We start from the raw sequence: 25,419 nt of genomic DNA on the forward strand, positions 1-25,419 counted from the left end.
TATACAAGCCATAATCTACACCCCCTTTTTTTTACATAAAAAATATGTACACCTACACAAGCATCTCAAATTAAATATACAAAAATGCAGCATAGTTCATTTTGGTAAGCAAGACAGTTTCATTTACCATATAGGAGAAGCACCCCTCCAATCAGACATTGGTGTAAGGGATCTACATACTCCTTTTAATTCCTTATTTGGCAATCATGTCTCCACAGTACTTCAGAAAACCTTTCATCTGGGCCCGTCTAATTTCCAAAGGCATCTTCACTAGATTCAACGTCTCAATTTCACTTACTCATATCTTGTCAGGCCAATTGCTGAAAAAAATGCACTGTTTGGCATGTATTTATTTGTATTAGACAACTTGAGAGACCCAAGAGATTCATAACTAAAAAGATCAATGACCTCAGAAATCTTGGCCCTCTTACAGACTCCTCTGTGGACATCTATGTCTAGACTTTCGTGCCATGAAAGATCCAAACCTGTTTGACCTTCTGTTACAAGCAAATAAGACTTCTTGTGAAGTCCTCCAAATGCAAACTATGGGTCTAAATTAGCTTCCTCAACAAAGGAGGACCACAAGGCATTCTACAGTTATATCCATAACCTAAAAGGAAAGGCCCAGACTTGTGCAGAACTGGTAGTTAATACCACCACATATACTGAGCCTGTGGACATAGCTAGCCTGTTGGATGATAGGTTCTGTAAAAACTTCACTCCCCTGTCCCGCCACACTTACCACATGACATCTCTAAAACCTGTCTCCTACCTTGCATCTCTAAAGACTAGATCGTAAATGTCCTTTCCAAGGCCAAAAACACAGCATCTATGGGACCTGATAACATCCTAGGCTGCATTCTACATGGGCTCCAACATGAATTAGCAACACCACTGGGTACTCTTTTCAATCATAGTCTGAGCACTGGCTTCATACCAGCTGAATGGAAGTCAGCCATGGTTATTCCCTTGCACAAAGGTGGTGTTTCCACTGACCCCAGGAACTACAGACTTATTAGCCTGACTAGCCTTATCTGCAAGGCCATGGCGTGAATCATCATGGACCTTATGAAAGATACAGGTAATCTCCAAACACTTGATCCTACTCAGTTTGGATTTGACAAAGGGACAGCATGCCTGATAAACTTGGTGGACTTCTTCGAGAGAGGTCACCAAGGCCCTGGATAAGGGAAAATCTGTGCATACAGCCTACCTGGACTTAGCCAAGGCATTTGACGCAATCCCCCACTCCGGCATCACTGATAAACTCACCAAACTAGTTGTCAACCCTTGTATCATTAGATGGGTTGCTAATTGGCTCACTGAAAGAACACATAGTCAAAACAGGGGAATCCACCTCCAACAGCAGATCTGTAACCAGTGGTGTTCCACAGGGATCAGTCCTGGGAACTCGTTTGAAATCCATTTCTCCGAAGTACAAGTAAAAACTAATGGTCTGTGGCTGACAAAGTTTGCTGATGACTGCACACTGGGAGTGGTCATAGAATCTCCAAATGATGTGAAAATCCCACAACAGGGATTTACACACAAAAAAATGACTGGTGTCAAAGTCATGGCCTCAAACTCAATGCAACAAAATGTATTATCATCCCTTTCAGTAAATGCAATGTTCATGCTAACTACCACATCAATAGCAACACCTTAAGTATGCACTCAGTGGTGAGAGGCCTGGACACACAGGTTGACAGCAACCTTACCTTTGACGTCATGTCTCCACAGTGGTAAGAAGGGCATTCTATACTGCTCATCTCATAAGTAAGGGCATTGTCTCCAGAAAAAAAGGAGTTATTACTTCCCTGTACTCTTCCCTCATCAGGCCAATAATTGCGTACAACGCCCCTTTTGATATGTAACTTTCTAAGCAACTGAAGAAACCACAATAGTTTCTCAGAAGGAAAATTCAAGGTCTTCACCATCTGTCCTATGGGGATCGTCTGAAATCACTGTCACTTTATTCTGGTTCATACAGACTACTCAGAGGTGATCTCTGCCTTGCATACAAGGCAATCTCTGACCCTGCGTCATTGGAAATGCTTCGTATCTTAAAGTCAAATGGTACATGGGTTACTCATTCTAAAGGCCTTAACCTAAGTGATATTACTAAAACCTGGCGGAGGGACAGATTTGTCTCTGAGGTTACCACACCTTTGGAACAGACTTCCAATTCATGTCAGAGGACCTCATTGGCCCTCTTTAAACGTAATCTAGATGACTGGATGGATTACCATAAATTGACCCCAGGGGTTCCACCTGTGTCCCAGTTGGACAGAAGCAATAGGCACTGATCGTGGAAATAGGGGTAAGAACTTGCCTAGGCTTGCAAGGGCCCTACAGCCATTAGCCTAGTAACTTCCTATGATCCTATCTTCCTTTGCAGAACTAATGGTACCTCAAATACTCCGTTAAATTAACTGAACTTTTATCAGCAGATAAATAAGATGCATTGTCAACATTGTCATGATAGATTCACATCCCAATGTATTCCCCACCTTTGTAATAAGCTTCCACTACATGCCAAGTAGAGTTGTACCCTTGCCACCTTCAAGGTAAGCCTAGATAATTAGATGGGCAGTCTCAAATTCTCTCCTGGTCTATCTTGTCTTGCCTTCCTTGAGGCTAGAGGGAAATTCTGAATAGGGTTTTTTGGTTAAGCTTGAAATGGTCTGCAAACTGACTACCTAGTACTTACCTATGAACCTACATCTTTATATACATAGAAACACACGTGTGCACACACCACACACAGCACGCACACACACACAACACGCACACACAACAAGCACGCGCACACAACACGCACGCACACACGCACACACACACACACAACACGCACACACACACACACACAACACGCACACACACACACACACAACACGCACACACACACACACACAACACGCACACAACACGCACACACACACAACACGCACACACACACTCGAACTATTCATGTAGCTGGAAGCTGTATTTCTTCCTTGTCAAGACCATTTAACAAGACTATTTAAAATAGGTTTGTATGTTCATTGGTAGATACTTGTCTATCGGCCCAAGGGTCTATGTAAGCCTAGCCAACAAGTTTCCCTGGCTTACGCCACCCAAGAAAGTTATTTTCCTGTGCCACTGTCGAGCAGAGACACAGAAGTGATCCCCAGGGTGTATTTCCTATTTCCCATCCACTCATCAAGATTTTTCTTGAAGAGTGCTAATGAAGAACTTTGCTTGACATAGATGGGTAGCCTGTTCCAGAGTATGGGAAGTCTCTGGGACAGGAATCTATCCCTCCAGCATGTCCTGTTTATTGTGGTGACAAGGTTTAGGTCCCTAGAGCATGTAGCTCGGAGGGACTGGGATTTCCTTAGGTGTAGCATGTCCAACAGCTCTGAGTTTGACATAGGTTTATATGTTAAGCAGAGATCACCTTGGAGTAGGCGATATGCTACGGAGTAAAGCTGGAGTTTTTTTGAGGCGGTCAGTGTAGGGCATTTGTTTGAGGCCAGTAATCCTCTTTGTGAGGTACTTCTGTGGCCTTTCCAGCTGCTGTAGATGTCTTTTGAGGTACATGCCAAAAGGGGCGTTGTACTCTATAATGGGTCTAATGAGTGTCGAGTAGAGGGGAACAATGACCTCTTTTTTTCCTGGATGAGAACCCTTTTATGATGAGGTGTGCCACGTAGAAGGACTTCCTGACTACTGTGGCGATGTGACTGATAAGGAGAGACTACTGTCCCAAGGTCTCTTATCACACATTCGGTGTTAAGTAGATTGCTGCCTATGTGGTAGTTCATGGGGACGGAGTTTTTACCAAAGGGGATGACACTGCACTTTTTGGCATTGAGCTTGAGGCCATGGCTCTGACACCAGGTATCTGTCTCAGCGAGGCCCTTCTGTAGGATGCCCACATCATTTGGGGACTTTACTATAGCTCCTAGTTTGCAGTCATCTGCGAACTTCATTAGGCAGGGGCCTTCTGTGTTTGGTATCTATTTCTTTGAAGTACAGGCTAACAGGAGAGGTCCCAGGACTGAACCCTGTGGTACTCCACTTGTCACTGGTTTGAAGTCAGACTTGGAGTCTGCAACTTTTACAGTGTGGGTTCTGTCAGTGAGCCAGATGGCAACCCATCTTTTGACGTAGGGATTTATACCTAGTTTAGTGAGTTTATCTATAATTCCAGAATGGGGGATGGTGTCGAAAGCCTTGGCGAGGTCAAGACAGGCTGTGTGAACCACCTTACCCTCATCTACAGCTTTGGTGACTGCCTCAAAGAGGTTGATCAGGTTTAGGAGGCATGATCTGCCTTTTACAAACCCGAACTGGGTGGGATCCAGAGTTTGAAAGTTACCAGTGTCTTTGTTTATGAGTTCCATGATGATCCGTTCCATGGTCTTGCAGATCAGGCTCGTCAGGCTAATAGGGCAATAGTTCCCGGGATCAGTGGTGGCTCCCCCTTTGTGGAGTGGGATAACTGTTGCTGTGCACCATTCAGTGGGCACAAAGCCTAATGTGAGGCTATTATTGAACATGGTGCTTAGGTGGGGAGCCAGTTCATTCTGAAGTTCATGTAAAACAAAGCCTGGGATGTTGTCCGGTCCCATGGATGCTGTGTCTTTGGCTTTAGAGAGTGCAGCTTTTACCTGCTTAGTTGTGATTACAGGGACTCTGCATTCTTCCTGTATAGATATGGGCCCTTTAGGGGGGTGAAGGGGGGGGGTAAAGTTAGCACTGAACCTATCTGCCAGGATGTTGGCAATATCAGTTGGTTCAGTAATTTTCGTGCCGTTGTTCTGTAACTCGGAGCAGATCTGGGTGTTGCCATCGAGATTCTTGACATAGCTATAGAATGCATTGTGTTTGCCCTTAGAATTAGTGGTGATTCTGTTTTTGTAGCTAGCTTTGAGGGATCTTACAAGGGATCTCAGCTTCTTCCTGAGGCTGACCAGGGAGCTCCTCCACTCATGGGATTTTACTCTCTTTTGGAACAGTTTCTTTCTTCTGTTGCACAGTTTGTTTATGGCAGGGGACCACCAGATTGGCTTCCTTTTTTTGGAGGACAGCGTCTTGGTTCTGTTTGGGATAGTACGATCCATGCACTCAGTGCTTATAGAGTGCATTTGCGTAGGATTCAGCAGTTGTAACTGTATTGTCCATCTGCATGGGTGTCATGAAGTTAATCACTTCTGTCTTAAGAAGCATGAAATTGACTTTGGAGAAATTGTTTACCATGGTTTCCTTAATGGGGGGTGGGGGCAGGATGTGGATATCAAGGGTGATTAGCTTATGGTCAGAGCGGACCAACGAGGAGTTGACTTCAGGTGTGGAACACCAGTCACTCATGTTGGTAATGACTAGGCCTAGGATATTGTTGCCCCCGGTGGGTGTGTGGATAAGTTGATCCAGGGCATTGGAGTTTATGAATTCCAAAAAGTGTTGTGCTAAGGAGTTGGTACACGAGTAGTTTTCCTAGTTAATGGTGGGTTGGTTGAAGTCATCCATTATTAGGGTGTTTGGTTGAACCCTAACATTTTCCAGTACATCAAGAAGAGGAGTGGGAATCCTGAGGCATGGTGGGGAATCTGTAGCAAGCTACAATTTGGATTGCAGTTTTGCCCAGAGTTAGTCGCACTTGGATAACCTCGGACGCATTATGCTGAGCAACTAGCCAGGAGGTGTGGATATTCTTAATGAATATGGACACACCTCCGCCTTTGGTGTTTCGGTCCAGGTTACATGGCCGAAAAGTGTGGTATGAGTTATAGCCTGGTAGTGCAGGGGTGCTCTCTGGAGCCTTGAACCAGGTCTTAGTCACTGCACAGATATTAATGCTCTCCATTTTAAGGAGTGCCTCGAGTGAGTGCATTTTGAGATTTAGACTTCTAGCATTGAGTAGCATTACCCTCAGTTTTTGCTTGCCTGTTCCTGTTACGGTGGTGAATTTGTCATTTGAACCTTGCCTAAAAAAGGCACTATAGTGGTGGCAAGAGTCTTAGCCAGTATCCGGAATCCCAGGGGCGACATGTGCAGGCCATCTCTGGCAAAGCTTCGTGGTCTGTCGACCATGTCATCCCAAGCAGACAGATACTGGATCCCCTTAGAATGACACCAGAAGCTTAGCCAATTGTTGAAGTCAATCATTTTGTCCTTGGACTGCGGTATCATTCTGGGCGATGGCAGAATGCTACTCAGGGCTAGGGTCATACCTGCCTGGGCTACAAGATTGGAGAGCTCTTCCATGTCTCTTTTCATGTAGTCCAGGGAGGTACGTCTCAGGTCATTCACACCAACATGGACAATGAGAGTCATATTTGTACATGTTGCGGAGTGACCTGAGTGCGTGGGTTATGTGGCGGATCCTGGCACCAGACAGGCAGCTGACATCAACCTTCTCCTCATTTAGCCTGGCGAGTGGGACATCAGTGTGCCTGACTATGGAGTCACCTATGACTAGTGTATTAGGTACGTTGTTTTGCCTTATTGGCTGTGGTTGAGTGGCACACCGAGTCTGTGGGCTATGTGTCATTTGGGTTGTGTTGGGGGATGGAGGTTGCTTGCATTTCTGCTTTGGAGGTCTCTGTTGTTTAGACAGGTTATTATTGAGAGCCTCCACAAATGTTTTTGTGTTACTATGTGTGGATTTTGGTGGTGTAGATTTAGTGAGACTATGTGAGGAGTGTGGTGTGGTCAAGTTCAGTCTATGTTGGAGAGAGCTTTACCTCCAGTTTGGCTAGATAAGTGTATCTCTCACAGGTTGTAGTGTTGGGTGGTAGGAGGAGAGGGTTGTCTGTGTACATGAGGCAATTTCTACATTGCCCCAAGATGCCCAGATTCATCAGATAGACAGGAGAGAACACTGGGAGCTGACCCCTGGACATGCCTGAATAAAAAACTATTTTCCTCTAGATAAGTGAGGAAAGTGAGTACAAGAGCCGTTTTCTCTAAGTAAGTGAGAAAAGTAAGTACAAAAACTGTTTTCCTCTAGGTAACGAGGAAGGTTGAGTGCTATAGTAATTAGTAGCTTATTTAGTGCTTACAAGTTCTCAACAAGTACTGAGCACGAATAAGCAAATTTAAGTGCTAAAACTAAGAATCTGTATCTGCACTAGACGAGTTACAGGACAGAAACAAGTGCAAATGCAGGCTTTCAAATCAGAAAGTTGAGAGAGATGGAAAATATTTCCCAAATGGCCAATAACTACAATTTCTGGGCCAGAACCACTCCTTATGCGGTAGACAGGTTACCTAGTGCTTACCACTCCCACTGATAAGTTAGAAGGCTTCCCTCCAACACAGAAAGGCTTGGGGGGCTCAGATGCTTACATACAGTCCTGGATACAGCAAATCCGTTTCTGAACTACACTAGTTACAGGAAAGGTAGGAAACAGGCTTACACTTTTTTTTAACAGAAAAGTAGCTAAAACAGCAGTAAAAACAATTCACATGCAGTGCAAGCTAGCACACTTGAGTATGTAGCAATATTAGACCAAACACGTTTTAAAAAATGCAATTAAATTAAAAAGGACTAAAAGCAAGTGCAGAAGAAGTTTATTAGGCAGAATGTGGTAAAGAGATGGGACTGGGGGAGTGTCCCAGATCAAATCTACAGTGGAGCGGGCAACTGCAAAAGCCACTAAATTTAAACTACAAGCCAGAAATAGAGAGGGGGGGTGGTGGGACAAAACACTTTCAGCAGAGATCTGAAAAACTATAAGCAACAATTAACAGTACAAACTCTAAAACCAAAAAAATATACTTAGCTCTGTATATTTCCAGATAGATTGAAAAGCAGTCTCTCAGAACACAGGTTCCAGCAATGAAATGCAGGCTGTTACTAACAGGTCATCTGGGCATCTTATCTTCCTTTTGGGACAGTTGCTGCATTACAGCTTTTCCTGGAGTCACAACATAGGAAGTCTCTCTCTAACTTTGACCATCACATTTTCTATTTTCTTCCAAAAGGGTTGACTGTGATGCTCATGGCTGCTCTCCTTCCTGAATTTTTGACAGGTCTGTCTTCATTGAACAAAAGCCTGCGACTCCTCTTAAACAAGACATTGATTCAGCTACTTTGACAACTACTTCAGCTTCAGGTTGCAGACTTTCCCATTGCTTTTATAATGCTTACTTTACCTTCAACTTGAAAATCTGGTAGTCGTGCATTTTCTATTCTAATAGCATCTTCTTGCGGATTACTCTCCAGTTTATTTTCATTGTACTGTTTTTCAGACATCAGTGGTGTAGCTGAATTGGGTAATTTGTTTCTCAGAATGCTGCCTCTTAACAAGTGAGCTGAAAGTACGCTTATATTCCAACATTGTGAAATGATGACCCTTACAGTTTTTGCTACAGTATTCTTCACTGCTTAGGTAGTTATCTCCACTTGTTCCAGTCTACAGTAATCAGATGGTTTTGTCATAATATGTTTGAGCTCTTATTCATGCACAAATTGTCTGAACTCATGATTTTTATTGCAGACACAATCAAATATAACATCAGCTAACTGTTCTTACAAAACTATAGACATTAATGCATTAATCAACTGTACTTGCTCTACAGGGTAGGAGGCTGGCATAATGGTTAAGTTTTTACCTTACAGACTCAAGGTGCAGGGTTTGATTCTCATATGGGGTAATTGGCTAGGCTTGGAATGGCCCACAATGGCAGTTAGCCTAGTACTAACTTATGAACCTGCCAGGGATATTTCACAGAGCCTGGATCGAAAATCCAAATATACGAGATTCAGACTTTTTTTGTTGTACAGCAAATCAGACATCACCTGACTCAACTGACAACCTGGTGGTGAACATACTAGCATCATTTCTTTCAGATTCGTGACTTGGTATACACTGCATATGGCACAGGCCTATACGATTTGTTTTACTTCTGTCAACATTCCCGGGCAGTACATTATATCTTGCTCGTTTGCCATTAAAATATTTTCTTATTCACAGTTTCGGTCCCACACTATATTGTTCTCTAACAGCTTTCTTAGAGACATTGACATCACATTATACATTTCCTGGCAACTTTACATTACATTACAATATGATCCATATACTTCAGATGTTTTACTCTAATTCGACATCTGCTTTAATTTCAACCGAATTAAGCTATTTCAATTTGTTTCGCAGATATAGTGAACCTGTCATGTTATTTTTGCGTCTGACGCCACACAAATAGATAATCACTCACGGCACATTCAAAGCCTTTACTTACTCCTATAACAACTCTCTGGAATACCTCTTGTGTTGATGAGATACCAAAAAGAAACTCTAAGCAATCTTTTTTCCAAATGGCACATTACATGCCTGCACACTGGATCTTCTTCTGTCTAACTTTAAAGTGCCAGAAACCCTGGTTATATCTAGTACTGAAAGGATCCTAGCATTTCTAATTCCCAAAGGCACTTTTTCAATCGTAAGTAATGGGTAATCACTTTTATTTAGACTGCATATATTAATGCAAATGCAAACCTTGTTTCAGTTGGCTCCAACAGTTTCTATTCACTTTAAACTGCTGTGCTGTTCCACTCCTGACAGCATCTATTACCTTCTTAGAAAAAGGTCTCACTGACACAAAGTACAATTATGTAAATTGCAATTATCAATTAAAGTAGATGTTTGAATTCTGCACTGCTTTAGACTATACAGGTTGCTTCCCTGCCCAGGAAACAACAACCAGCGAGCTTAAGCTATGGATCCCCCCCATCCACCCCTTCACTCAGACTGCTGACTGTCTAGCCTTAAAGACAGAAATAAGAGTGAAGATTTCTTTAGAACTGTCTAACCCATACAAAGACTGAAGAGTGTAGCAAAAAAAAAAGAAAAGAAACGAAGTAGAAACAAAAAAAGTACCCTGTTTTATATCCCAATTTCAACTATATACAAGAGTTGAAGGATGGAGTGTGAGTGTGGCTACTGCTGTAGTGAGGAATTCAAACATCTACTCTTATGAGTCAGTGCAAAACTTGTACAACTGTACTATGTTCATCATTCCCATGGTTGCAATAGCCTAATTTAGGATAACTGGAATGACTACCAAATTCTTATCCAACCAGGGAGGAGGACGGACACAGATCCAAAAGATCCTGGAGAATGGTTCAAGCAAAACTCGAACTGGACCTCGAAAAGGAATCCAGTCTATAATGTTCTGTAAAAGCGTGCAAGGAGGACCAGATAGCTGCCTCTTGAATGTTTCCATAGTCCACCCCTTTTCTGGTATACCATCAAAAAGACAAGGCTCTAGTAGGACAAGCCTTGATACTGCCAGGAAAAGATATGTCACGGTGAAAATAGCAGAGGACAACCACCTGGAAACTGTTGACGTCCCTTTTTTGTCACACAAGAAATAAATAGCTTAGCCACTTTTTTTTTTTTTAAAGATTTAGCTGTACCACAGCATAACCCAAGCTGCCTATGAAAGTCCAGAGTATGGAAAATCCTTTCTCTCTGGATTTTAGGTCCTGGGTAGAAAACTGGGAAACTGATGAAGCGATTCAAAGTAAACTCTGAAATCATGCCAAGCATAAAAGAGGGGCTTGTTCTTAATATAAGGTATTGCTCACATACCATGAGAGTTTGCAACTCTGATACCCTTCTTGCAGATGTCAGAACAAACGGGACTACAGTTTTCAAAGTCAAGAACCTTAAATCAACTTGAGTAGGTTTAAAAGGGGAGTTAATTTTACCATCACAGAGTTGAGATCCCAAGGAGAAGCAACCTGTTTAGGAGGTCTTATGTAAAAATCCTTTCAGAAATGGTTTCACCACAAACAATGAAGAAAGAGGGGGATCCATGGGCAGACAAGCTGAAATTGGTACAAGACAAATCTTTATAGAGGAATAAGAAAGGCCAGTGAATAGCAACTGACAGATATTTGAGCACCAGTGGTACAAAATCTCTGATTGGCCCCTGGTTAGTGGCTAGGCCCCAACAAGAAAATTAATCCCACTTACCAATATAGGATTTTCTAGCAGCAGGTTTTCTTGCCTCCTTTAGTACCCTCTGCATGCCCTCATAAAATAAGTTCCTAAAACATATCAGAATTGAATCATTCAGGCAGCCAGTTAAAGTTGTTTAAGACTGGGGTGCATCAAACATCTCCTGTCTTGTGTGACTAGATCCGGTCTGTGAGGAAGCTTGTGGTAATTGCCCTTGGTTAATTCTACAAGGAGGGAAAACCAATGCTGCCAGAGCCAAAATAAGGTCACCAACATGATTTTGGGGAATCCTTCTGAATCTTAAGAATTAGCCTTGGTATCAGCTGAAAGGAAGGAAAAGCATGAATGTACATTCTTGTACATGGGAATAAAAATGCATCCGTTTACTAGACTTGCCTGGAAGGAGCCCTGGTGCAGACGTTGCTTAATTTCTGATCTGAAAGGTAAACAGATCCATTTGAAGTGTTCCCCACAACTAGTTTGGTTCCTGGAAGACCCCCTTACTCAATTTCCATTTCTGAGGGTCTGTTTTGATCCTTCTCAGCTTGTCTGCCATTATGCTTTGATATGACTGAATGTAAGATGTGTGGAGGATTAAAGAATGTTGTAAAGATGCCTCCCAACCCATTACAGTCAGCCTGCATAAGTGGGAATGATTCTGTACCTCCCTACTTGTTTATGTAACGCATGACTGTGGTATTTTGCCTGTAATCATTTGTACTGATGATGGTAACCATAGTTACTCAAGAGATCTCAGCTAACATCTGTTTTATATTGATGCACTTTGATCTGCCTGAACTACTAAACAAGCCTTATACCTTTACCCCACGCAAACTATTCCCAAGCAATCTGAAGAGTCTGTGGTGAAAAGGTGGTTTGGGGTTCGAGGCAAAAAAAGGAAACCTAGGTTGAATTTGTTGTCTCCACCAATGCAGTTCCATTTTTAGAAAGCCGAAAACTGGAATCTATTGCTCCAGAAAAAGTAAATGTTGGGTCCAAGCATTTTTTAGAAACCACTGCATCTTTCTTATGTGTAACCTGGCTGAAGGAATCATGACAACCAAAAGCCATGAACTCAAGGATCCTAAGAAATTCTCTTGCAGAAGTTTGAGAATGGCTGGAGAAACTAATGAAAATTTACAGATAAAAATCCACCTTCGCTTGTGTCAGAAGGGCCTTTTGAAGATAATTATCTATAAGGCAACCAAGAAACAATTCTGTGAGATGGAATCAAGGAGGAATTTGCAACATTTATCTGGAAAGCCCAGGTTGGTCAGAAGAAACAGCCTAGGTTAATGACTTTTGTGGTTTGGTTTTTGGTCTGGTCTTTTTTGCTTCAGTGTTCTAATGACTCTTGACATCTGGGATAAAGACTCTGCAAGCATAAGTCAGTCATCAAAATAATGAAATATGTGAACATCATTCAGTCTGTGATGAGCTATGACTGGGGCTAAACATTTTTGTAAACACCCTTGCAGCTGTACATAATCTGAAGGGTAATGCAAAAAAACTAACAGTGACCCAGATACAGAGAACCTCAAAAATGTCCCAAAGCTTGTTGCTATGGAATATAGGCATCTTTTAAGTCTAGCGTTACCATGTAACTTGGAGGAATGAGGGGGTAATAGGTTCTGCAGGGTCAACATTTTGAATTTTGGTACTTTCACATACAGGCTTAGAAATGAGTTGTGTTACCATAATGTTACATCTGTGTTGTCGATCTTCACTTATCCTTGACTGTGGGTTCGGTTCCGAGCTTCGGAACCAACTCGGCCATTATTCCAGCTCACTCTTTCCAAAAACTCTCGAGCTTAGCTTTACCCATAATGCTACTCTCAAGATTACCTCAGATAGAGTTTGCACAAGACAGTGACAGACAGATTAGAGACCATATCTGTGATCATACATAGAAATCCAATCTATTGGGGTAGATCTGTTCAACCAAGAAAGTCAAAATGCAAGGGGGAAGGAAGATGGGCATGTCAAGGATACGTGAAGACTGAAAATACAGATGGAACATTATGGTAAAACGTAACTTCTTAATCTGATGTTGTCAATCATCACTTAATAATTGATTGTGGGACAGAGTCCCAAGCTATCTAAATCTTGGGAAGTCTCACGAAAGTATATTCCTGAGCACCATCGAACCAAATGATGCACGACTCCTAGAGACCAGATTCAGCTTGTAATGTGTAATAAAGGTATGCAGGGATACCCAAATTGCCACTGCACAGATATTGTCTACAGAAGCTCTGGAATGAAAAACTGCAGAAGCGGCTACGGCCCTTGAGTGTGCCTTTATAGGCCCTGGTAGTTGCACTCTTCTTTTGGTATAAATGAAGATTATACAATCCTTAAGCCATTTAGCCAGAGTAACCTTACAAACTGGTTTGCCCAGGCTAGTAGAAGAAAAGAAAACATACAGCTGGGCAGATTGTCTGAATTGTTTTGTTCTGCCAAGCTAAACATGTAATTGTCTGAACATCTAGCAAATGTAAACAATATCTTCTTTTGTTTTCAAAATTGGGAAAATACGGGAAGTTGTATGTCTGGTTGATATTAGTTTCAGAAACCATCTTTGGCAGAAATGGATTAGTTCACAAGGATACCCTCTCTCTATGGAAGGTTAGGTAAGGAGGCATACAAGATAATGCTTGTAATTTTGATATTCTCCTAGCAGAAGTAATACCAATGAAAAATAAGGTTTTCCAAGATAAATGTTTCAAATTGCAATTTGCAGATGGCTCAAAAGGGGAAGATATTAAAGACTGTAGCACCAGATTCAAGTCCCAATGGGGAGGTACGATCCTTGTATGGAGGTCTGAGCATTAAAGTTCCATTCTAAAAAGGCCTTACAAAGTTTGAGGGACATTAGAACTGTATCATTTAAACCATTATGAAAATTGGAAATGGCAGTCAGATACACTAGTACTGTCGAGGAGGATGCTCCCACATCGAAAAGCGATGTTAAGAATTTTCAGACTTTATCAACTGGTGCAGAAAATGGGTCAAGGTTATTCTCTGTACCCCATTTTGAAAATCTTTGCCACTTGCTGTTATATAATATTCTGATCGAAGGTTTGTGGGAAGCTAGAACAAAAGGCAGTGAGATTAACATGCCTGGCAATCATTGGAAATGGAGTAGCCATGCAGTGAACTTGAGATTTTGAAGACTCAGATGAAGGAGTCTCTCTGGATGGGACAAGAGTTCTGGAGTTGGATCCAAGGTCCAAGGTTTCAGAATTAAGCAAGGTCAAAGAAAGGGAAACCATATCTGTAAAGGCCAGAATGGGGCAATGAGAACTATTCTGTATGACTGGTATAGGGAGGGAGCTAGCTGATATGATGAACCGAAGGACGGTCGGTATATTGTGTGTGCAAGAGACCAGATGGAAGGGGAGCAAGGCTAGGTGTATCGGAGGCGGTTTCAAATTGTTTTGTCATGGTGTGGATGGGAGGAGAAATGGCGTAGGCATTATCCTGAAGGAACAATATGCTAAGAATGTTTTGGAGGTGAAAAGAGTGTTGGATAGAGTGATGTTTACGAAGCTGGAAATTGATGGTGTAATGATGAATGTTGTTAGTGCATATGCTCCACAAGTTGGGTGTGCGATGGATGAGAAAGAAAAAGTTTGGAGTGAGTTGGATGAAGTGGTGATGACTGTACCCAAGGGTGAGAGACTGGTGATTGGAGTAGACTTCAATGGGCATGTTGGTGAAGGGAACAGAGGGGATGAGGAAGTGATGGGTAGGTATGGTGTTAAGCAAAGGAATGTAGGAGGTCAGATGGCAGTGGATTTTGCGAAAACGATGGACATGGCTGTGATGAATATGTATTTTAACAAGAGGGAGGAGCATAGGGTGACATACAAGAGTGGAGGAAGATGCACACAGGTGGATTATATCTTTTGTAGAAGGGCCAATCTGAAGGAGATTGGAGACTGTAAAGTGGTGGCATGGGAAAGTGTAGTTAGGCAGCATGGGATGGTGGTTTGTAGGATGACATTGGTGATCAACAAGAGGAGGATGAGTGTGAGGGCAGCACCAAGGATCAAATGGTGGAAACTGAAAAAGGGTAACTGTGAGGTGATGTTCAGGGAAGAGTTAAGACAGGCACTGGGTGGCAGTGAAGAGTTACCGAATAGCTGGGTAACTACAGCAGAGCTAGTAAGAGAGATGGCTAGAAGGGTGCTTGGTGTGACATCTGGAAAGAGGAAGGAGGACAAGGAGACCTGGTGGTGGAATGAAGAAGTACAGGAGAGTATACAGAGAAAGAGGTTGGCGAAGAAGTGGGATTTCAAAGAGGAGATGAAAGTAGACAAGAGTATAAGGAGATGAGGTGCATGGCAAAGAGAAAGGTGGCGAATGCTAAGGATAAGGCATATGAAGAGTTGTATAAAAGGTTGGACACTAAGGAGGGAGAAAAGGATCTGTACTGATTGGCTAGACAGAGAGACCGAGCTAGTAAAGATGTGCAGCAGGTAAGGGTGATAAAGGATAATGAAGGAAACGCACTCACAAGCGAGGAGAGTGTGTTGAGCAGATGCAAGGAGTACTTTGAGGGGTTGATGAATTAAGAGAATGAGAGGGAGAGAAGGTTGGATGATGTGCGGATAGTGAATCATGAAGTGCAGTGCAAGGACGAAGTGAGGATAGCTATGAAGAGGATGAAGAACGGAAAGGCTGTTGGTCCAGATGACATACCTGTGGAAGCAGGGAGGTGTTTAGGTGAAATGGCAGTGGAGTTTTTAACTAGATTGTTTAATGAAATCTTGGAAAGTGAGAGGATGACTGAGGAATGGAGAAAAAGTGTTTTGGTACCGATTTTTAAGAATAAGGTGATGTGCAGAGCTGTAATAACTACACAGGGATTAAACTGATCAGTCACAGCATGAAGTTATGGGAAAGAGTAGTGGAAGCTAGGTTAAGAAGGGAGGTGATGATTAGTGATCAGCAGTATGGTTTCATGCCAGGAAAGATCACTACAGATGCAATGTTTGCTCTGACAGTGTTGATGGAGAAGTACAGAGAAGGTCAGAAGGAGTTGCATTGTGTCTTTCTGGATTTAGAGAAAGCATATGACAGGGTGCCTAGAGAGGAGTTGTGGTATTGTATGAGGAAGTCGGGAGTGTCAGAGAAGTATGTAAGAGTGGTACAGGATATGTACGAGGGTAGTGCGACAGTGGTGAGGTCTGCGGTGGGAGTGATGGATGAGTTTAAGGTGGAGGTGGGATCGCATCAAGGATCAGCTCTGAGCCCTTTCTTATTTGCAATGGTGATGGACAGGTTGACAGACGAGATCAGACAGGAGTCCCCGTGGACTATGATGTTTGCAGATGACATTGGGATCTGTAGTGAGAGTCGGGAACAGGTGGAGGAGACCCTGGAGAGGTGGAGATATGCTCTAGAGAGAAGAGGAATGAAGGTCAGCGGGACTATTTTTATTTATTTTTATTTATTTTACATTTGTTGACCGGGCTAGTCTAGCTGGATATATGTCCATTTTCAGTAGAGGCCCGGGGAGAAAAGCTCCAAACAGGAAATTGACAAAGTTAACAAAGTTCAGGACCAGAATTACTCACAATACAGAGCTAGGGTCAGCTGAACGGTTATAATAGTAAATTTCTATATGAAAAAAAAAAAGAAAATTTATAGTAAAAATTAAACTAAGCAATTCTACAGAATTAAAACTAGGCAATACTAAATAATTTGGACTAAGCACTTCTATACCGAAAAAATAAACAATTTTTTTTTTTTTTTTGACTAAGACAGAATATATGTGTGTGAATGAGAGGGAGGACAGAGGAATGGTGAGGATGCAGGGAGTAGAGGTGGTGAAGGTGAATGAGTTTAAGTACTTGGGATCAACAGTTCGGAGTAATGGTGAGTGTGGAAGAGAGGTGAAGAAGAGAGTACAGGCAGGATGGAGTGGGTGGAGAAGAGTGTCAAGAGTGATTTGTGACAGAAGAGTACCAGTAAGAGTGAAAGGGAAGGTCTACAAGAGGGTAGTGAGACCAGCTATGTTATACGGGTTGGAGACAGTGGCATTGACAAAAAGGCAGGAGTATGAGCTTGACGTGGCAGAGTTGAAGATGTTAAGATTTGCACTGGGTGTGACGAGGATGGACAGGATTAGGAATAAGTATATTAGAGGGTCAGCCCAGGTTGGAAGGTTTGGAGACAAAGTCAGAGAGGCAAGATTACGTTGGTTTGGACATGGACATGTGCTGAGGAGGGATGCAGAGTATATTGGAAAAAAGATGCTAAGGATGAAGCTGCCAGTTAACAGGAAAAGAGGAAGGCCTAAGATAAGGTTTATGGATGTGGTGAGAGAGGACATACAGGCAGTTGGTGTGACAGAGCAAGATGCAGAGGACAGGAAGAAATGGAAACAGTTGATCTGCTGTGGCGACCCCTAACGGGAGCAGCCGAAAGAAGAAGAAGAAGATCTGCTGGCTTTATCCAGAAACTGGGAGATGAAAGGCATCACAGGAAATGCATACAGTAGACTGGAGGGCCAATTGAGAGCATCTCTTGGTGACTCTCTCGGTGGGGGAATAGGGCAAAGTAGCTGCTGCACTTTTTGTTCAGGGGGGATACAAAAAGATCGCAACAGGGCTGGCCCCATTGACTTCCTCCACCATAGGATTGAGAAATCACTCATGAGGCATTAGAATACTTCTACTCAGTTTGTCTGCAATCACACTGGAGCTCCCCGGAATATGCACTGCAATTAGAAAGCAGTCGGATGAACTTGCCCATTGCCATACCCGGAGTGCTTCTTGACAAAGAGGATAAGATCTGGTTCCCCCTTGCTTGCTGATGTCCCAAATAACTGACATGTCTGTTTGGTGTGCAATCGTTCCCAAGTGAAGGGCTTCTTGGAATGCTTGCAACGCAAATAGCACAGCCCTCATCTCTAAAACACTGATGTGCAAGTTGGCCTCTAACTGGGACCAAGTGCCTTGGACTGTCTTTCCCAGGTAAGGCCCCCCCCCCCACCTGGGATGCATCCGTGGTCACTATGGTTTGGGGATGGACAAAGGTTCGTCCTGATAAGATTTCATTGGATTGAAGCTACCAGATCAGGTCCTATTTGAATACATTGGTGATCAACACCTGATGGGACACTGGCTAATTCAGTAGAGACCATTGTGACGCCAGGAGCCACTGTAGGATTCGCATGGGAAAGCTCGCAAGGGGAACTAGAGTGATGGCAGCTGCCATTGATCCTAAGGTTTGTAACAGTCTTACAGTCACTGTTCTGCTGCGAATAATCTGGCTGACTTGCAATTTTATTCTTTGAAGTCTTTCCAGGGGAAGAGACATGATGCCGATGTTTGTGTTTACCACCGTCTCCTATGAATTCTAACTGCTGTGTTGGCGCTAGATGGGATTTTTCGTAGTTTACAGTGATCCCCAGTGAGGAGCAAGATCGAAGGATGTAGTTCCTTGCCCTAAACAACAGATGTCTAGTGGGTACAGAAAATGAAATGGTCATCTAGGTATGGAAACACGCAGAATCCTTACAGTCTGAAGTGAGCTGTTTCCACTGCCATGCATTTGGTGAACACCCTGGGGCTGTGGTAAGACCAAAGGGCAGGATTCTGAACTGATGCCTGGCTCCCATCCAGAAACGCTGGAATCTTCTGGAGTGCTTGTTCATTTTTGTGTGATAATACGCATCCTGAAGATCTACTGAGCACATCCAATTATCTTTTCCTAGGAATGGACGGAACCGTAACCATCCGGAATTTGGTTTGTTGAACTGACTTGTTCCATACACCAAAATCCAAAATCTGTCTACAGTCCTCTGTTTTCTTTGGCACTAAAAGGAATCTTGAGTAAACTCCGGATCCTATTTGGTCTCGTAGGACTGCTTAGATGACTTTTGTTGAGCAGTTTTTGAATTTCTAAGACTGCTGCATATCTGAGACCAGGTGAAATATTTGGGATTCTTTTTGATTGTCTGGGTTTTTTTGAACATGGAATATTGTACCTTCTGGTTAGAATTCTTTGTACCTAATTGTCCATAGTTATATTTAGCCAGGCAGATAGGTGTAGGGATAATCCTCCCCCTAACTGCCTCCAGAAGACAGCAATCAGGCCTCCATTCAGGAGCACTGATGGGAGTTACCAGAGAAAGAATCCCTGGAACCCTGATTTTGTGGGCCACTTCTGCCTCAAGCACAGCATCTTCCACTGTATTTCCTCCTTTTGCCCTGGGTGGATTCTTTGCCACGAGAGTCGTGGAAAGGTCCTTGGGACTTTTTGAACCATAGCTTCTACTTCCCTGGTACCTGAAAGTAAGACTGTTGAGGTGTGGAAAAGCATACGCCCATGGCAGAAAGGGTCTTTTCATCCTTCACATCTGGCAAGGGTCTCTAACTTTGGGATCGAAAAGGAATGTTCTGTCAAAGGTAGCATTGACGAAAGAAGACTTCAATGGCTCAGCAAACTCATAAGTGCATCCACACTTGTCTCCTCATGGCTACACCAGAACCCGCTGCCCTAGTTGTCCCTTTGGCTACATGCGGAATGAGACTCATGGACGAATTGCACATTGAATGAAGGGTTGCCACCTGGGAAGCTACTTTGTCCTGAACCCCCTCAGCTACAGCTCCTGTCAGAGTATCTGAAAGCTCCTTTATCAGATCTCGAAGTCGCATGAAATGTGTCATGAAGTTCAAGGACATGAGCCTGAAGGTTGATAAAGCGTATAAGCACTTCCTGAATCTGTCATCCTAGACTGTGTTACTAGGGTGGATAGTATGACTTTCAGCAGCAAGTTCCTTTTTACTGGCTGCTGCAACCACCATGGCATCTGTTGGCACCCCTTTAGCCCAATGTTGCTGATCCTGAGGAGCTGACAAAATGCACACAATCAATTTAATTAGATAGACAGCAGGTGGAGAGATCCAAGAGGTAGACTGTTGGGCATGGAAAGTTTCCAGATATACAGATCCCTCTGAGGAAGGCTGATGGGAAGTCCAGCCACCCCTCTGGTTCAGGATCTCCAACAGGTCTCCAAAAGAGACGTCATCCGGGGGTGACATTGTGGAAACTTCCCCTTCATCAAAATCAGTATCTTCTGTGCAAGACTATTCAGGGGAGTCCAAGTAATTCCTCTTGCACTTTTTCTTCAGCAAGGCAAATTGCTGGCCTGCGTGACAGCAAATACTGTTTTCTTAACTTTTTTCTTTCTTTAGCTGGAAGAAAGACAGACTGTGGGACTGACAGATTGTTCCACTGTCAAGTTGAAAATGGTGAATCTTTCCCAGGGAAAACAAGCAGCAAATGCCAGTAAAACAAAGTCTTTAAAAGTCACTTTTTCATAGGCAAACAGTAAAATGCACTTTAACACACTCTGTCAGCCCCACAAATTGAAATAAATATAATTTCTCCACAGAAAAATGGTTCTGTTAAAACACAAACTCCTAGCTTTACAATCATTTTCCAGGAGAGGAAAGTGTCAATAATAAACAAAAATATTAAACAGAAATTTTTTATTCCCCCAAAGGGAACTTATCTGCCCAGCAAAGAAACAGCACAAGCAGACAGTTGATCTCTGAAAGCCTCAGAAGAGCATACTCTTTGGCAGCTTTGAAAGGCTTAGTCCCCAAACTTGTTATTTAGGTTGAGTCAGCTCCAGCTGCCTGAGAGTTTGGGTGAGTGTAAGGTGCCCTAAAGCTTTGGAGCCTGGATGGCTGTTATATCCTTGGCAGGATATCCATATAGCTAAGGCCACTACAGCAGGGATTAATAGGATGATTTTTTTTAAACAATAAATCTCTTTATTAAATTATTACTCATGACACAGGCAATCATACATTTACATAAATGAAAACAAACCATATTAACATTATACATCAAACTAATTTACCCAGTCACCGTCAGTCAAACATTACACAGCTCATTCAAATCCTGCCTTCTTTTAAACCTCATTCCTCCTCCTAAACATTATTCTGCATGTATTTTCCCACATTTCCATTACTTTTCTATGTAATTTGCTCCTACCCTTTTCTAAAGATCCCATTTTCAGTTGTTTCACCTCTGTTACTATAAATGTGATGAACACCTTGAACTAGGTACAGCTGTTGGTCATTTGACACAAAAGTCCAAAGACAAAATGCTTGACTGGTCTCTCCTCCACAATGGGTGATAGGCAGATAAAATTAAGTTTTATCAAACTTCCAGTTTAATCCAAATTTGTTTTTCAGTGTGCAGATACTACAGGTAAAACTGGACTGTAGAAATTTTGCTGCATCCCTGACGTCTATCAAAATTAGTGTTTTCTAATATGCTGTAGTTGCTTACCATAAGGGTGTTAAAAATATCTCCTTTACTGCACTCATAATTAAAAAAATACATATAAACATCACAGCTGAGGAAGTTTCCCTGTGGTAGTGTAACACACACTCAACTTACTGTCAGTTTGGCAATCAAACTACACTAAGGTGGTAGTAGCTACAAATGAAATTAATACAAGAGTGTATACATGCATGTTCAAATGTACACATACACACACATTCATACACACTGTACATACCTCCATATTAAGACTGAGTAATCATTTTTCTACTTCACTGATTTAGAACCCACCTGCATCCACTTGTAGATGGGTTGTCCTGCTCAGACCTTCCACCAAGGAGGCTAAAACTGTTTGAACTTCCAGGAGGTGATGAACTCTGAGACTTAACACTGCTGAAAGCAGAAAATACAACACACAAAATGGTCAGCTATGGTTAGGTAGACAGTTAACAAACCAAAATGAATGTTATCCATATAACACAATGATTATCTACAGAATAAACAAAAATAGAAGTTATGTCCTTACCATAACGTTCCATGTGGAGTGTTCATCTCGCCTTTGTTCTTACACCTGGGTTCGGAGCCGATCCTCGGCTCCGTGTCGGCCGCTTGGCAAAGCTCTGCATCAAGAAAAAGCTCGAGACCAACCTATCTCCCACAATCCCCCTCTGCCTTTACCTCAGATCTAGTTTGCAAGCAAACCAGAAGTCAACGGAAGAGAATACAACACATTCATGCAAAAACATAGCTGAAACCCAGCCACAACAACTGAACAAAGGCAGAAGCTGGAGAACCAAACCAGACACCTAAACTGGACGTTCTTCCTGAGGGTGGGAGGGTGGGAATATAAGAACAAAGGCGAGATGAACACTCCACATGGAACGTTATGTTAAGGACATAACTTCTATATGTGAGAGTGTTCAATCTCGCCGTTTGTTCTTACACCTGGGTAGCGTCCCTAGCTCCATATTCCTGAGGAACTCACGGGAGAACGTTCCTGAGCACAGTGGAACCAAAGGTTGCCCTGTCCCTGGAAATCCTATCTACTTTGTATTGAGTAATGAATGTATGTGGTTTAGACCAAGTGGCAGCCGCACAAATAGTGTCCAACGGTAGGCGGGCTGCATGAGCCAGGGATGTAGATATTGATCTTGTAGAATGCCCTTTGGGCTTGACAGGTAAATTCTGCTCAGAGGCAGCACAAACAAAAAATAATACAATCGGAAAGCCATTTGGAAAGGGTTCGTTTCGTAACTGCCATGCCCTTCCTGCTGTCTGCAAAAGCTATAAAGAGCTGGTCTGTTTTTCTGTGATCCTTTGTTCTATCCAAGTAAAACCTGAGTTGTCTATGAACATCTAACTTGTGTAACATATATTCCAACCTATTGGAATGGTTCTTGAAAAAAGTGGGGAGCTCAATGGACTGATTAATATTATTAATGGTTCAAACTTTGGGAAGAAAGGATGGATTAGTGCGAAGAGAGACTATCAGGGTGAAAGATCAAATATGGGTGTTTAATGGAAAGAGCTTGAAGTTCCGATACCCGTCTGGCCGATGTGATAGCTACCAGAAAAAGGGTTTTCCATGATAAAAACTTCAAAGAACAGGAAGAGGCTGGTTCAAAGGGTGGTAGCATTAGCTGTGATAATAGAAGGTTCAAATTCCAAGGTGATGTAGGAACTCTAACTGGTGGCCTAATATGGAAAGATCCTTTTAGAAAGGCCTTACAAAGTCTATGAGCCATAATAGGAGCCCCATTTTCCCCCACATAAAAGTTTGAAATGGCAGCCAATTGCACTCTCAAAGTGGCAGGAGAAGTTCCTTGGTGGAATAGTTCGGCTAAAAACTCCAAGACTCTGTTAAGAGGGGCTATTACGGGATCCAATTTTTGTGTAGATGCCCAGTGTACAAAACGCTTCCATTTACTAGTGTATATCTTTGTAGTGGAAGCTTTATGAGAAGCTACCAGAATATTTTGAACTGCAGGGGAAAGAAGCTCAGACCTGGCTAAGAAGGGAAGCGGAGCAGCCAAGCTGCTAGTCTGAGGGAGAGGAGCGACGGGTGGGGAGCCCCTGACGAGTGGGTCAGCAGATCCGGCTCCGGGTCCAGGATCCAGGGTTCCCGAATTCGGTGTTGTAGAAGAAAGGGAAACTAAATTTGACGAGGCCAGAATGGGGCAATGAGGATTATTGTCCTTTGCAGGTTGTTGGCTTTCTGTAAAAATTTTGCAATCAGGGGAATATGAAGAAAAGCGTACAGGAGACCCGGGGGCCAATCGTGAACCAGAGCGTCCCTGGGGACTTCCCCTGGAGGGGGTAATAGGGCAAAACAGCTTCTGCATTTGGCATTCATTGGAGACGCAAACAGATCGCAGCAAGGCTGACCCCACTTGCGAAAAATTTCCTTCGCAATTGACTGTTTGAGGGACCACTAATGAGGTAACAGGATGGCTCTGCTCAACCTGTCCGCTATGACGTTGGATAACCCCGGGATGTGCGTTGCTATCAGGAAGCGACCCATGGACTCTGCCCAGTGCCAGATTCTCATGGCCTCTCTGCATAGTTGATAAGACTTGGTTCCTCCTTGTTTGTTTATGTACCAGACTACGGACACGTTGTCCGACTGAACTGCAATGGTCCCTAGAGGAAGAAGGGGAGAAAAGTGTTGCAACGCCAGAAACACTGCCCTCATCTCTAGAACACTGATGTGCAGATTGTACTCCAATTTGGTCCATTCGCCTTGGACTGTCTGTCCCTGAAAGATGTCCCCCCACCCTATCAGGGAAGCGTCCGTGGTCACTGTAGCTGCCGGTGTGGGTAGCACAAATGGTCTTCCGCTGGAGAGATTGCAAGTCTGAAGCCACCAAGACAGGTGCAATTTGCAAATGTTCGTGATGTGAATTTCGTGTGTCAGTGGTAACTGTTGGAACGACCATTGTGCAAACAGTAGCCATTGAAGAACTCTCATGTGCAGTCTGCCCAAGGGTATCGCAATGAGGGAAGCTGCCATGAGACCCAAAACCTTCAGAACCAGTTTTCCTGGGGATTTTTTGGACAATAGGAGAAGAGATATATGGTTTTGTAGGGAGGCTATTCTTTCTGGAGGAAGCCTTAGAATTAAGCAACGCGTATCCAATTCTGCTCCTATGAATGAGATATGCTGTGATGGCTGTAATAAAGATTTTTCGAAATTTACTGAAATTCCGAGATGAACACAGAGTTGTAGTGTGTAATCCCTGGCCTGAATCAGTCGACGCTCGGTGATGGCAGAAAGGAGCCAGTCGTCCAGATACGGAAACACCTGGAATCCCAGGCGTCTCAAGTGAGACGCTACCACTGCCATACATTTGGTGAAGACCCTGGAGGCTGAGGTCAGACCAAAGGGCAGGGCTCGAAACTGAAAGTGACTGGCTCCCAGCCGGAAGCGCAAGTGATCCCTGGACGCCCTGGCCATTTTGATGTGGTAGTACGCGTCCTTTAGATCTATTGAGCACATCCAGTCGTCCTTCTGTTAGAATGGAAGGATCGATTGAAGCGTGACCATCCGGAACTTTTCCTTCTTGATGAAGGTATTGAGTTTGCTTAGATCCAAAATTGGCCTCCAGTCCCCTGTCTTTTTTGGAACTAAAAAGAACCTTGAGTAAGTTCCGAATCCTCTTTGGTCCGCTGGGACTGGTTGGATGACTCTTTTTTCTAGCAGCTTTGAAATTTCTAAAGCTGCAGGGCCTCGCAGATGGGGCGGTACATCTGGGAGTCTTTTCTGCGGAATTGGGGGCAATAGGAAAGGAATTCTGTAACCTCTGGTAACAATGCTTTTTACCCAATTGTCTGATGTAAGACTTTGCCAGGCCTGAGGGTATAAAGCTAAGCGACCCCCGACTGCCTCCAGAGCAGGACAGTCGGGCCTCCTCTCAGGAGTGCTGGAAAGGTTTCCCGGGGAGTGTATCCCTGTCACCTTGGTTTTGCGGACCCCCTCTGCTGCCAGGGCGACGTCTTCCACCTCTGCCCCCTCCTCTGCCTCTAGAGGGGGCATCACCCTGTGTGCCTGGGAAAGAGCCTTGGGGTTTTCGAAACCACATTTTTCCACCACGTTGCCCTTTGGGGTACGGTCTGGATGGGATGGAAAAACGGACTCCGACAGCAAACAGAGTCT

General features: G+C 43.3%; 1 protein-coding gene across 1 annotated transcript in view; it reads right to left on the reverse strand.

Moving 5' to 3' along the window:
- PER2 (period circadian regulator 2) overlaps positions 1 to 25,419 on the reverse strand; it is a 1,339,110-nt gene that overhangs the window by 1,228,317 nt on the left and 85,374 nt on the right. Inside the window, exon 4 of the mRNA XM_044070032.1 lies at positions 21,558 to 21,659. Within this exon, the coding sequence (XP_043925967.1) occupies positions 21,558 to 21,659 (102 nt within the window). The remainder of the gene's footprint in view (positions 1 to 21,557; positions 21,660 to 25,419) is intronic.

The sequence above is a fragment of the Protopterus annectens genome, chromosome 4.part1 (assembly GCF_019279795.1).
Source record: "Protopterus annectens isolate FY-2018-M chromosome 4.part1, PAN1.0, whole genome shotgun sequence".
Taxonomy (NCBI): Eukaryota; Metazoa; Chordata; order Ceratodontiformes; family Protopteridae; genus Protopterus; species Protopterus annectens.